The sequence below is a fragment of the Perna viridis genome, chromosome 7 (genome assembly GCF_037379345.1).
Source record: "Perna viridis isolate PV_CMFRI_1.1 ecotype Kerala chromosome 7, ASM3737934v1, whole genome shotgun sequence".
Classification (NCBI taxonomy): Eukaryota; Metazoa; Mollusca; class Bivalvia; order Mytilida; family Mytilidae; genus Perna; species Perna viridis.
In genome coordinates this window covers 48,960,501-48,973,083 of record NC_142451.1, presented here as the reverse complement: position 1 = coordinate 48,973,083, position 12,583 = coordinate 48,960,501, and the positions used below count along the sequence as shown (strand labels likewise).

General features: G+C 32.6%; 2 protein-coding genes across 2 annotated transcripts in view; one reads left to right on the top strand and one right to left on the bottom strand.

Annotated features, from left to right (window-relative positions):
* Positions 1-799: 799 nt before the first annotated feature.
* LOC148613087 (uncharacterized) lies at positions 800-10,502 on the bottom strand. Its single transcript, XM_088595120.1, has 11 exons — positions 9,905-10,502; positions 9,357-9,508; positions 8,623-8,807; positions 7,962-8,113; positions 7,421-7,558; positions 6,468-6,595; positions 4,827-4,995; positions 4,241-4,386; positions 3,893-4,008; positions 3,161-3,284; positions 800-1,166 (listed from the first exon to the last, which is right to left on the bottom strand). The coding sequence occupies exons 1-11, from the start codon at positions 10,471-10,473 to the stop codon at positions 901-903; spliced, it is 2,145 nt and encodes a 714-aa protein (XP_088451246.1). The 5' UTR covers positions 10,474-10,502; the 3' UTR covers positions 800-900.
* A 47-nt stretch (positions 10,503-10,549) lies between these two features.
* LOC148613086 (bifunctional purine biosynthesis protein ATIC-like) overlaps positions 10,550-12,583 on the top strand; it is a 29,480-nt gene continuing 27,446 nt past the window's right edge. The window contains exon 1 of the mRNA XM_088595121.1: positions 10,550-10,655. Within this exon, the coding sequence (XP_088451247.1) occupies positions 10,637-10,655 (19 nt within the window). The 5' untranslated portion in view covers positions 10,550-10,636. The remainder of the gene's footprint in view (positions 10,656-12,583) is intronic.

The following is a 12,583-nucleotide window of genomic DNA, read 5'->3' as shown; positions in this document are numbered from 1 at the left end:
ACATCCAAAAAGGGCAGTAGGTCCAACATGGGTCAGCAGATTTTCACCTAAATTTGACCACAGATGGATCTCATCATGCTGAATACTTTTCTCCTAAGTCAGTTTTGGAGATGCATGCAAAAATCTGCTGTCTGACCTCTATATTCGATTTTTTGTAACAGCGGCCATGTTTTTTAACCGATCAAAAATCCAAACGATTATTTTGTGCAGGATACTCTAAGGAACAATCATAAGTTTCATGCAAATCTATTAGGTAGTTTCAGAGGAGAAGATGTTCGAAGAAATTGTCAACTACGACGACAGGCGCCAAGTGATGGCAATAGCTCACATGACCTATGACCAGGTGAACTAAAAATCTTCATATTATAACATGTCAGAAAAATGCACATTTTGATTTCTTTACAATTGAGTACTTTTTGTACATGTATTTATACTTGAATCTAGATCTAATATGTATGCATCTGGTTCTAACACTGCTGATGGGAGGTAACTCCTTGAAATGTGAACAAAAAATTTGTTCACTATATTACCATATGCAGTCCTTTCCTTCAAAATTCTGAATGCATAGCCTGAATAATAGAGGATTGTGTAGGATTGAACCAGCCCAAAACAAAAAATACATATCATTTTACTAGCCCCAGGCTTTGGGCTAGTGGCTAAAGGCAAGCACTTCATATGTTGCTAATTGGAGACTCGGTGCCATGCAGTTTTCTTTTTTTCAAAGACCTGTTTCATTAAGTCCTCTCAAAATGTAGAATTCATACAGGTACTTCACTGTCTCCACTAACAAAAAAGAATGTTGAATGTTAATTTTTTATTAGGAAAATACATAACAGATAAATAATTTCCAAAAATCACCACCCAGCATCCCCCTAAAAATATAGAGCATTACAAAATATATCACAGAGGCTTTTCATAAAACACAAGATAAGAATAGATATAGATAATTCCAGGGTTCTGTTTAGGATTTGGATCAATTCCATTGTAATAACCGAAGTACTGTACTGTATTGCTTAACCCTGAGTATTTGACTTGCTGTGTTATGTCAACAATCCAAGGGAAGACATTTCTGCCATCACACCATCCATTTCTGCCATACAGCCAAGTACCATGTTCATTGGGCTCAACACCAGTGAGAACCAAGTCTGCACAGCCTAACGGAGTACCTATATGTTACAGGAAACTAAAAATCACTTGGAAAAACTTGCGATGCTTACTGAAGTTACTTGAGAATGCTGCTCTCCACCCCAGTTACTATATTGCCAAATTTTGACAAAGGATCCCACAAGACTATATTCCTTGGTAAGAAAAAATATACTTCATATTTTCTGCAGATTTTACTACATGTAATTATTCTCAAGAGAAGATAATAATTGACTTTTTTTTAACATTTCAGTTAAAGAAACATTGGTCACATATCTTGATTTTTTAATTATGTCCTAATGTTGGTAAATTATTTATATGGAAATAAATAATATTGACTACCAGTGTATATGGAATTTTCTGTATTTCTACAACAGCCTATGTGCCTCCTAAATTATTTTATGAATGTTCAACTTCATGAGCAACTTGGCAGGAATTTCTAGAAAAGCAGATGACGCTTACCCTACCCATGCACCTGGCGTCGATTTCACAAAAAGTCGTAAGTGTAAAGTTGATCGTAAGTAATGATGTCACAACCAAAAATAGCATTATGACGTCGTAATTTACGATCAATTGCACACAAGTTTATGTGAAATTGACACTTGGTCCATGCTCCTAGTTTTTGGTGGAGTACAAGTTCCTCATTTGCTTTTGTTTCTTGGTACATTATTTTTGGTTATTTTATTGGTTCTTAGTTGTCTGTTTTCCCTGCATGGTCTTTAGCCTTGAGTTGTATTCTTTTGATTTCTGCTTGAATCTTGGTTCCCTTGATCACTCTTCAAAAGAACTGATATCTGACGAGCTTTCTGATTCATAATAACACCTATTTTCTTAATATTTGAAAAAATACAAGTATACAAACTATAATAACAATAATAATAATACATGTAATAATAATAATAATAATAAAAATCTTTATTTCCATAGGTTTACACAGTTAGGTTACAAGCTTATCTTCCCTGAGGCCCTCGCACAAAACTATTAACTACTAATAAACACGCACACAAACAAAAGCTGATTTGACAATATCAAAACACTTTAATAGGATGTAGAACATTAAAAACAGTGTAAACGGCAACATTTTTTTCTCTTTTATGATACTCTATGCAAAGGTCTTAAGGTACTGCTTTATATTGATTTAATGAGTTATCCGTGGATTGCTTACATAAATGTTTGGGTAACTTATTCCACAAGACAGACCCAGAATGTATGAATGAATCTCCAAAAAGTTCAGTTTTAATTTTTGGGATTATCAAGTTTCCTTGTTCAGCATTTCTTAGCAAAGAAGGTTTGTTTCCTGAAACAAACTTTACGTAACTTGGTGCTTCCCCAATTGAGAGATTTAATAGGTATTTGTGATATTTAATCCTTGTCTCTAGTTTCATGATTCCTAATTGTTTGAACAAGGGTTCTGATGGAGAAAAAGGTTCAGCATTTAGATAGAATGAGGCCTCTAGCCCGTTTTTGGAGTTAAAGAATTTTGGCAAGTCCTTTAGTGCCACAGCCACTCCATACAATACAACAGTAGTCAATAAGTGAAAGAATGTAACATTATAGAAAGTTTATCTAGTTTCAATGTTCAGATATTTCTTAATCTTTGCTAGGAGATACAATCTTGATGAAATAGTAGAGCATATATGATCAACATGACATTTCCAGCTTAAAGTATCATCAACTTTTACACCAAGTAGTTTTTCGTATGTTGAAAATTTTAAAGCTTTATCATTAACTAATAAGGAGGGTATATCAACATTTGACAGTTTTTGTCTTGTTCCAATAATCATACACTTACTTTTATTAGCATTAACAAACATACAGTTATTTCTATGCCAGATTTCAACGTTTATTAGATCACCTTTCACATCAGGTTTTAACAAATTAATATTTTTTCCCAGATTTGTGTAAGGTTGTATAATCAGCACATTGAGCATTCATATCAACATTGGTATTGTGCAAGTCAAGAGGAAGATCATTAATAAATATAACAAAACTCTGTTGTCCCAAGCAAAAAACTAACCTGCTGTTGAGAAAGTGATATTATTTTCCACACCATTAACTTTGAGATGATGTGAAGTAATGCAGAATTCTCCACATCCATTCTCATCACTACCATGGCCTGTTATCACAGAAAACAACTCAACCTAAAACAAAATGGTACATGTAAATCAATATAGTTCAATAGCCTATTATAAACTATCACTCACAAATAGTTTGTACTTGAGTAAGATTTTTGGTACATTGTAGTTTCAAATATTGAATTACCATGGATAGCAATTTTTAGAAGTGATAAATGTGAATGAACATCACAAGCTAAATAAAGGTAATATCTGATAACAATCTGTAAACATGTTGGACCAAGGCAGAATAATCGGTTGATCCAAAATGCATATTAGAACATCAAATCTGTCAGTTTACTTGTGTAATTTCATAATAATAATCTTTTGTCATTTGTTCTGAAATTAGACTTAGGGCTGGCTTGCATGCATGACATGTGTTCTCCATTTTGACAACAATTTTATTAAGGTAAATACAGACAGAATCTGTAACACTTTGCTGACTTCATTTTGACAATGATTTCAAGGCAAATATAGATAAACTCTGAGACACTTCACTGGTTTTAGGACCATAACTTGGGGACACCCTCCCATTTCAAAATTGTGGATCTGCCACTGTGTTCTTCAGAATAGCTGTAACTTCATATTTAATTGTTTACTTAATTTTTCTAAACTTGTATATTTTTAGTACCTACTTTAGAAACATTACTAGGAACAGTAAAACTAACTGGTTTGAAATGACTATTGTAATTCTTGTCAAATGTGGCACCTGGGAAAAACAATGGAGTGATTCTGGCTGGGTATGAATCTTCTACAAAGAGACATAAGACAGTTTTAATTTCACCATTCAGGGAACCCTCATGGGTAAAAAAGTTAAATAAATGATATAATTATATATATCGGGAACTATAAACACATTGATTTGTGTTATATGTATACTTCAAAACTTCAGATGAAAGATACTATCAAACTCAAGCAAACAAAGATAAAAACCCTTTCCATATACATAAATTTTACAAAACAAATAAGTTTACTTAATTTACCCATAGTTCTAGGTTTAGAAAATCTGAGGTTGAGAGATGGAATCCATGGCATTGCCCAGGGAGCTGTCTTCATTGTAAATGTACAGGTGTTACTGGTAAACAATGGTAGTAGAGGGGATACATCTGTTAGCCATCTCCCTATCCTCCTAACATGGAATAAAAAATCAAATGTAAAAATTTCATTTACTTGGAAAACTTACGCAACATTAAAGTACATGAACACTTTCTAAGTCAGCGGTAGAAGTTTTTTTTGTGTATTGAGTTTGCCGTATTTTCTGAAAAAAAAAGGACTGCATATGTGATTTTAGGATATTTAATTTCCACTTTAAAATAACTTATGAGTTGACATTAAATTTCAATTTACAAATACAAATTCATGTAGATGATGGAAATAATCTATGATTATCTCCACTTCTTTGTTGAAATTGGTGGGTTTGTTTAATACAATTTTTGATTCAATAGAAGGTTAAAATGTTATCTATATTTTACACCTGAAGTATATACATTGCATAAATTGAAACAAAATATTGTTTAGTAGAAAAGAATTAAAATTTCAGCGTGTGTTGCACACCCATATTTACATTACCTTCTGAAAGAAGTGATCCATCTTCCTAGCTCCATTCCACAGAGTGGTGATTTGGAGTTGCAACAAACATATAAGTTTACAGTGTGGTCCCAGTGTCCACATGTTGTATCCTTAGTACCTGGACAGGATAATGACATGTCTAACTCCATCTTGGAGAACAGTTGTAAATCTAAACAAATATCAATTATCAATAAATTATTTAGTAGTGGGAAAATAAAATATTTTTCAGTCATCAAAATGCACTCCAAAGAAAAGTCATAGCTCACTAACAACAGCATACTTTACTATTGATTGTTTAAAAAAAATCTCAATGATGTCTAGTCTATAAGATTAATCAAGGGAACCAAGGTTATAGTGGTAATCAAAAGAATGTAATCCAGGGACAAAGACCAGACATGGAAAACAGACATATACAACAAAGAACATAAAGTAACTAAAATCATACATACAAAGTAACAAAAGTAAATGAGCAACTCGGACTCTACTAAAAACTGGGAGCATGGACCAGGTGCACCGGTAGGGTAAGCGTCCTCTGCTTTTCTAGAAGCACCCACCGAGTTGCTCATAAAAAGTCAAGTCCAGGGTGGACAAACAAGGAAAGGAAAACTATGACCCGTTGAATAAATCAGTTTTCATGGTGCTGATGGATACATCATAACGATCCACAAGTTCATGATGACGTCCATAAAACTTCTGTAGTGATGACTTCAATCTTGTAGCAACATAACCCTGTTCCAGAAGCCTATTTGTTAGAGTTCTAGCACAATACAACAAGTCTACGTAGTTTCGGCAAGCTCTGGCATAACATATGAGTTGTGATATGAACACTCCATACGCAGGAGCCGAAGGGATGTTGCCACAGATGAAAGGAAAGTTGACAATTCTGAATGAAAAGTCATCACGTTTGTCTTAAAGTTTGGTCAATAGTTTTCCTTTATCATGAATTTCTAAGTGTAGGTCAAGATATGAGGCTGACTTCACAGTGTCTGTAGTATCCTTTATCTCAAGCTCTTTTGGGTAGATGTGATGTATCAAATCCCCGAAATTAGGATTGTTTAATGATACTACGTCATCTATATAGCGGAAACTGAGATTGAAGGATCTAGCCAAATGATATTCTTTCTTTCTGATCAGATCAGCTATAAAGTCAGCCTCATAAGAGTGAGTAATAGGTCAGCAAGTAAAGGAGCACAATTTGTTCCCATTGGAATGCCGACTGTTTGTTGAAAAACACGTCCACCACACCACAAGAATTTCACTACAGTTCAAATTACTTCAGTAATTTTCCACTTAGATAACTCTATTTCAGAAGATTCACTTCTTGTAAGATTTTATTAATGTTGTACCATAGATACTCATGATGAACTAACTTGTTTGACTTAAAATTTGTTTTCATGTATCAGAATGTAAGTTGAATTTGGAGCTATTTTTAAAGTATTTTTACAACTAACACTCTAACATGTATTCTGGAATGATGGGACTCTTTTGTGGTGTTTTTTTTTTTTGCTCACAAAATTGGTGAAAAAAAAATCCCATGAGAAAACAAGTTGACATTCATACTTGATGGATATTTTTTCCATGTGAAGATGAACTGAAGATCAAAGAATTTTGTACAAACTACCCAAGAAACTTTGTACTGACCTTTGAGATCAGGTAAAGTAACATTTACAACAACTCCTTCCTTTCCTTGCATGACTTGATCCTTAAAAACTTCCACAACCATCTCACTGGCAGACAAAGACTCGTTTAAATTCACTTTATAGTCAAACCTTAAATAAATTAATTTCTAAAGTTTACAATATTTCCAGGTTTTTGTCAGAGAAAGAACTATTGTTTATTCCTTGTTATACATGTACTTTCCTTTTCAATTTAAGTGAAATTTGTATACACACCCAATTCTGTATAAACTGAAAACCTAGGGTCTAATCTAGACATTGATGATGAGAAGAAGTTTTTAATCAATTCTGTGTAAAAAAATAACAATAATGACATCTATTATAAAAACTTCTCCACATCAAAGACAAAATGGTGAAGTGAGCACAAACAAGGAGAAGTTTTTGCTCATTTCTCCATCTATATTTAACTCCAAAAACTCATCTTCCCCAAACTTTTCATATAAAATTTATGCACTTTGAACCTGTTTAAACTAAGCACCCACCTAACTTAAAACAATCCTTCAGTCTTAAAAAGGTTTGATTAAGACAGATTTCACTATTTTGTTTTTGAAGTTTGGTAATCAATGTTAAAATGGAGACTGGTATGTACCAGCAATTTCAATGCTTTCAATTTAGCACTTCCATGTTATTACACAATTAATTATATTACCAATTTTCAATGGGTAATGGCAGATTTAATGAATATGGTAAAAAATTTCTCAATTATTTCCAATTTTAAAGAAAATAATTGACAGAAAATGATTAATCAACTTTACTTTATACATAAGCCTGCCATACAAAGCCAGTATTGCTCATATCAAACACTGGATGGTGCCATATATTTCATGTGGTCTATAAGCCATTATCCCTTAATTTGTATTGTTTCACAGATATTCACAAGAGAAATCAAAGCTTGAAAAGATCAGATTATTCACATACCACTGAGCTTGCCAGATAAGGAATTCTATGGAAGGATAAAGGAACCAGCCAACCTCAGCCAGGTTCCCTGTTCTGTCAATGGCCATAAAAAAGTTTGAAGTTGGTGTATTCTGGAATGTAACATTCATTCTCCTACCTCTGAAATAATTAGAGATAACACATTTTAAATTGATGATTGTTAGTTATAAACAAACATCACAGGTGTGATTAGCTTACATAGTAATGGTTATAAATAAACATCACAGGTTTGGTTATCTTACATAGTAATGAATTTAGTGTTTGTTGTGAATATCAAACCAATAAATCATCATGGATTGTCATTAAGGTAATAACAATATTATTTAGAACTCATTTTATCATTTGTCCCCAGTAAGGCTTTTTATTTGTTTAATATGACTTTTTTTAGAGTAAATCAATATTCAAGAAATTTTGTCAATATTTCATTTTTTTCTGATCTCATTTATGAGCTTGGTTTTGTCCCTTTCATATAAAATATTGTTTATAGCAAGTACCACTAAATAAAATTCTGATCATTTCCTACTTTTGAAAAATGTCTGAGAATTCTACAGAAGTAGCAGGTATAGAGATCTGATGTGAACATTCTGTTCCATTACAATTCATGTCCTGTACGGTCTGTTCAATGGCAGCAACAACTAAAACTCCAAGGGCGCCAGACCTTTCCATGGTAGATACCTGAATATAGTTATGAAAATACATATTAAAAAAATAATAACACAAATCAACTTTTATGATTCATTTGAGTTACTCACCAGATGTTTTTTAAGTTACAGAGAGTAACATACGGTACACTTTACCCATCATGAGAAAAGAATATCCTGTTCATTTTTATTTTTTAAATTTTTTCTGTGTTTTTTTTATGTTTATGAACTTTTCCATGATCATGCACACATTTTCTAGCAATAACTCATGTAACAAATTATATAAGTACATGTATTAAATTAAAACAAATACAATCTGTAAAATGTAGGACTCTTGTTACACTACAATATATACTGTAGCTTTCATTGTCATTTTTTTTGTTGCTTTGTATGTATGGTTTTAGTTACTTTATGCTCTTTGTTGTGTATATCTGTTTTCCATGTCTGGTCTTTGTCCCTGGATTACATTCTTTTGATTACTGCTATAACCTTGGTTCCCTTGATTACTCTTTAAGTGATAAGTAACTTGATCAAATATATTACTTTTTGAAAATATGAGCATCCATCACTAGTTATCACAGCAACTGTTTGATTAACAGATGACAATATTTGACATCCATTTCCAGCAAATGTCAGTGGATAGGTGTTATTAGTGAACACACTACTTGGACTAGGCAACCAGTCATATCGAGCATCTAGCCTCTTTAATATTGTTGGATAGTTTTGACCTACAAAAGAAATATAGCTTGCTAAGTATATTATTTTTACAAGAACTGCAATAGAGATTTTGAATTTATAATTTTTGAAGATATATGAAGAAATATTTTTGAATTTATAGGTTCCTTTAAGAATGGACAATAAGGGAAATCTCTGAAAAAAAATAGATCCATGTGAATATAAAATAGTATTTAAGATTGATTAAGATTGTTTTTTCTTATGTGCATTTCCAATTTACCACCCAGAGAGAAAAAAATACATAGGATAGAATGGAATGGAATGGAATTGAATAGAATACAATACAATACTTCATACAGTGCATGGTGGTGGCCTATTACCACAGATAAAAATATTGTAATAGACATATAACAGATAACTGCATAATTAAACAGTATATTTTTGTTCATTTACATGACTGATTCGCTTTTGAAGACTTATATCTCTAGTTTTAAAACAATTCAATATACATATAAATAATACTAATGAAGTGTATTGAAATTTTTTGTTGCTTTTCTTTTTTTTAATAATACAAGATATAAACATGTATACACTAAATATACCTTCTATTTGAATTACAACTTGATCAAGTCCACAGAGATGATCCACACATTCCCACTGCTGCAAAACTGAAGCAATTAAGTTTCCAAGCTTTGAAACTGGTTGTACTGAAAAATGCATTTGTGTCATTACAGCTGAGATTCTTCTGTCACTCCTGTTAAAAATTGAGTAACTTATCATTGCTGATGTCATGCTAAATTTTAATTTCAAATGTACACAATACATGTATATATACATTTTTGGTTATTAATCATTGATTATGTTCATAAATTTGAATTTTTAAAATGGCAATCTTAAAAGAAAATATATAGTTCATGTAGTCAAAAAATGCTAACATTTGAATATCAACAGGACAGTATTGTAGCTGCAGAAATGTACCTTTTAAGGTTTTATTTAAAGGTAATTTCTATTTTGCAGACCAAGGACTTTAAGAGCTATTGTTTAACAGCTAGATAATAATGAAACACAACAGAAATGCTTACTGTTCTGTTCTTACAACATTCATTTCTTTTTTTCTTTATTGAAATGATTTGCAGGTTATTATTCTTACCAAATTCCTCCAAGATGCTTCTTAATCACTGATAAAATCCTGTTTTTCATCCATAAAGCACCATAAGTCTCATTTAAAGAAGCTCTTTTTGGAATGAATATGAAATTAGTTTTATTTAATGCATATGTTGCCAATGATTTAAGTGCATTGTCAGAATTCCACATACATTCTAAAAACCCTGACTCCGGGTCAAATACATGTATGAGAACAGATGTATTTGTAAATTTTTTACTTGGAAAAACAATTTTTTTATCAATGTCCCAAATGTGAAACGGAAATGCTGGTTCCCCTGGATTGAATTCTGTAACCTCTCCATCTTTAAGAGTGATTTGATGTTGCAAATGTTTCACATTTATCAAATTAGCTTTTCCTACTTCTTGCTTCTTAGAAATCAAGTTATGGTTTTTGTTCATTTGTACTACATTTTGGTTTTTGAGTTGCAATATCGATGCATCGAACTCTATGGTCAGTTCGCTATGTAAGGATACATCATAAGCACAAATAGTACCACAAAATACAAATATTTTCAACAAAATGCAAAAGCCCACTAAATTTTGAACGTCAACCATCTTTAAATCATGTGACTCAAGGCGATTAATTCGTCTAAGTACCAAATTTTTGTTTACTATAACGACCGTTTATTTAGGAATTTAGTCAAACCTGATTTTTCCCGCCATATATACTGTTAGTGTTCATTTCACACGTGCTGCATAACAAAGTTTTTCAGAAACGATGGCAACAGGAGAACTTGGTAAGGAGCAGTTATTTGAAACGATATAATCACTTAAAAGTCATTTTTAAACATATTCCATGCTGACATGCACGTACATTTTGGACTATTCACACCCCATTCATTGTCTGTCACTGATTTTTTCACTCATGACCAGGAAGAAAATTTGACTCGAATACGAGTTGAATTTTTCTTAAAAAAATTTTTTTTCAGCAAATTTGACTCTAATAATACTTGTAATGTTCTGAGGAAACTTGGTGGTGAGGGTCAGTGAGTTGTATTTCCCAATTTACACAACGTCACAAGGCATAAACACTACTTATGTAGCATTTATAAAAATGTTTATGATGTTCTGTACAAATATACATAAGATGGTGCATCTTCCCAAGTCTGGGTTTTGAGTCCACCTTCGTTCCCTCCAATCCCTGACATCACTCATTCATATTTGTGTAGTGTGGCAAAGTTACAAAAGCTGTAAAAGCCCACCCCACCCACCCCCCCCCCAAAAAAAAAAAAAAAAACAAAACAAAAAATTAAGTGAAACTATTCATCATTGTTCTAGGATTTTTTGGTCAACTTACCATGGCATGGGAAAGTAAGAACTTTTTTTCAGCATACCCAAACTTTAGAACTGACTTCCCCATGGTTAACCAAAGGCTCCTCAAGGACTTTCCCGACCTGAAAACTTGCATACCACGGGTAACTGGTAATGGGAATCCTAGGGAAAATGAAAAACAAATAACAATGAACACAAAAAAATTTAACGACAACCACTGGACTATAGGCTAAACCTTCTACACATGATAATTATAGATAACGATCTAATTGACGTAAACCTGATCTATAAATTATGTCTATTACTTTTCTGATTAATCTGAATATTTGATGTACCTGTACTATATTCTGTGTCAAATAATGTCAAGACCATTCAAATTTGAAATAAATATTGTCACCTACTGATTTGCTATTGCTATCACTTGGTGTCCGTCATCGTTGTAAACAATTTCTTCAAACATCTTCTCCTCTGAAACTACTGAATAGATTTGCGTGAAACTTATAATGACTGTTCCTTAGAGTATCCTGCACAAAATGATTGTTTGGATTTCTGATCTGTTAAAAAACATGGCCGCCATTACTGAAAATAGAACATAGGGGTCAGACAGCAGATTTTTGCATATGTCATCAAAACTGTTAGGTTTAGTTAAATTCTGACATAGGGTTAAAGTATTCAGTATGATGAGATTAAGGTTCCGGACATGTAAACAAAACATCATATCTCTCTCAAGACTTTTTCATCACATAGGCAAACAGCCGAAAACTTATGAGTGATGAAAACCGCAAACACATTTTGTAAATTGACTTAAATGGACTGTTGATTTCTGTGTTAAAACGATTTAATCGATGAATTAATTATTACAAACTACGACTGATTCATAGTTTCAGTTCCATGTGCTTTCGTTACCTCTGAAAGATTGGCGGGAAAACAGTGGACCTGTCAATCTTTTTTCTTAATTAATCAATGAACAAATGTATGAAAATTCTCTTGACTTACTTCAAATAATATGTATACGCAATGGGGCTGCACAGGTATCGTTAATTCAATTATGCAATCAACTAATCAGTCAGGTGGCTGCACAGTGGCTAAAATTGACACGCACCTGTCAATTAATTTCCAGTAAACAATAAGGGTACTGGTAGTAAGGATGTTTATACACAAATAAAACCATGCAGACTAATTTACACTACTCACTATCATTTTTAAAAATTTCTCCACGGAACGTGGTGGCGATGGAGAGCATGTTTTTTTCTTGATTCACGGTGGAGACACTGTGTCGCCACGGTGACATGCCGATTTTTAATTTGCGTGGATTTACCATGTCGCCACGTTTATTGTGAAGTGCTTACGGAGTTTTGTTTTATTGTTAGTGGAAAAATTCATTGTCATGCTA

Coding starts and splice junctions, on each gene's coding strand:
- LOC148613087 (XM_088595120.1), bottom strand. CDS start 10,473: ATGGTTGACGTTCAAAATTTAGTGGGCTTTTGCATTTTGTTGAAAATA. Junction 8,808..9,356: donor AGTTGTAATTCAAATAGAAG/GTATATTTAGTG, acceptor TTTCTTTTGTAG/GTCAAAACTATCCAACAATA. Junction 3,285..3,892: donor TTCCTAGTAATGTTTCTAAA/GTAGGTACTAAA, acceptor ATTTTGTTTTAG/GTTGAGTTGTTTTCTGTGAT.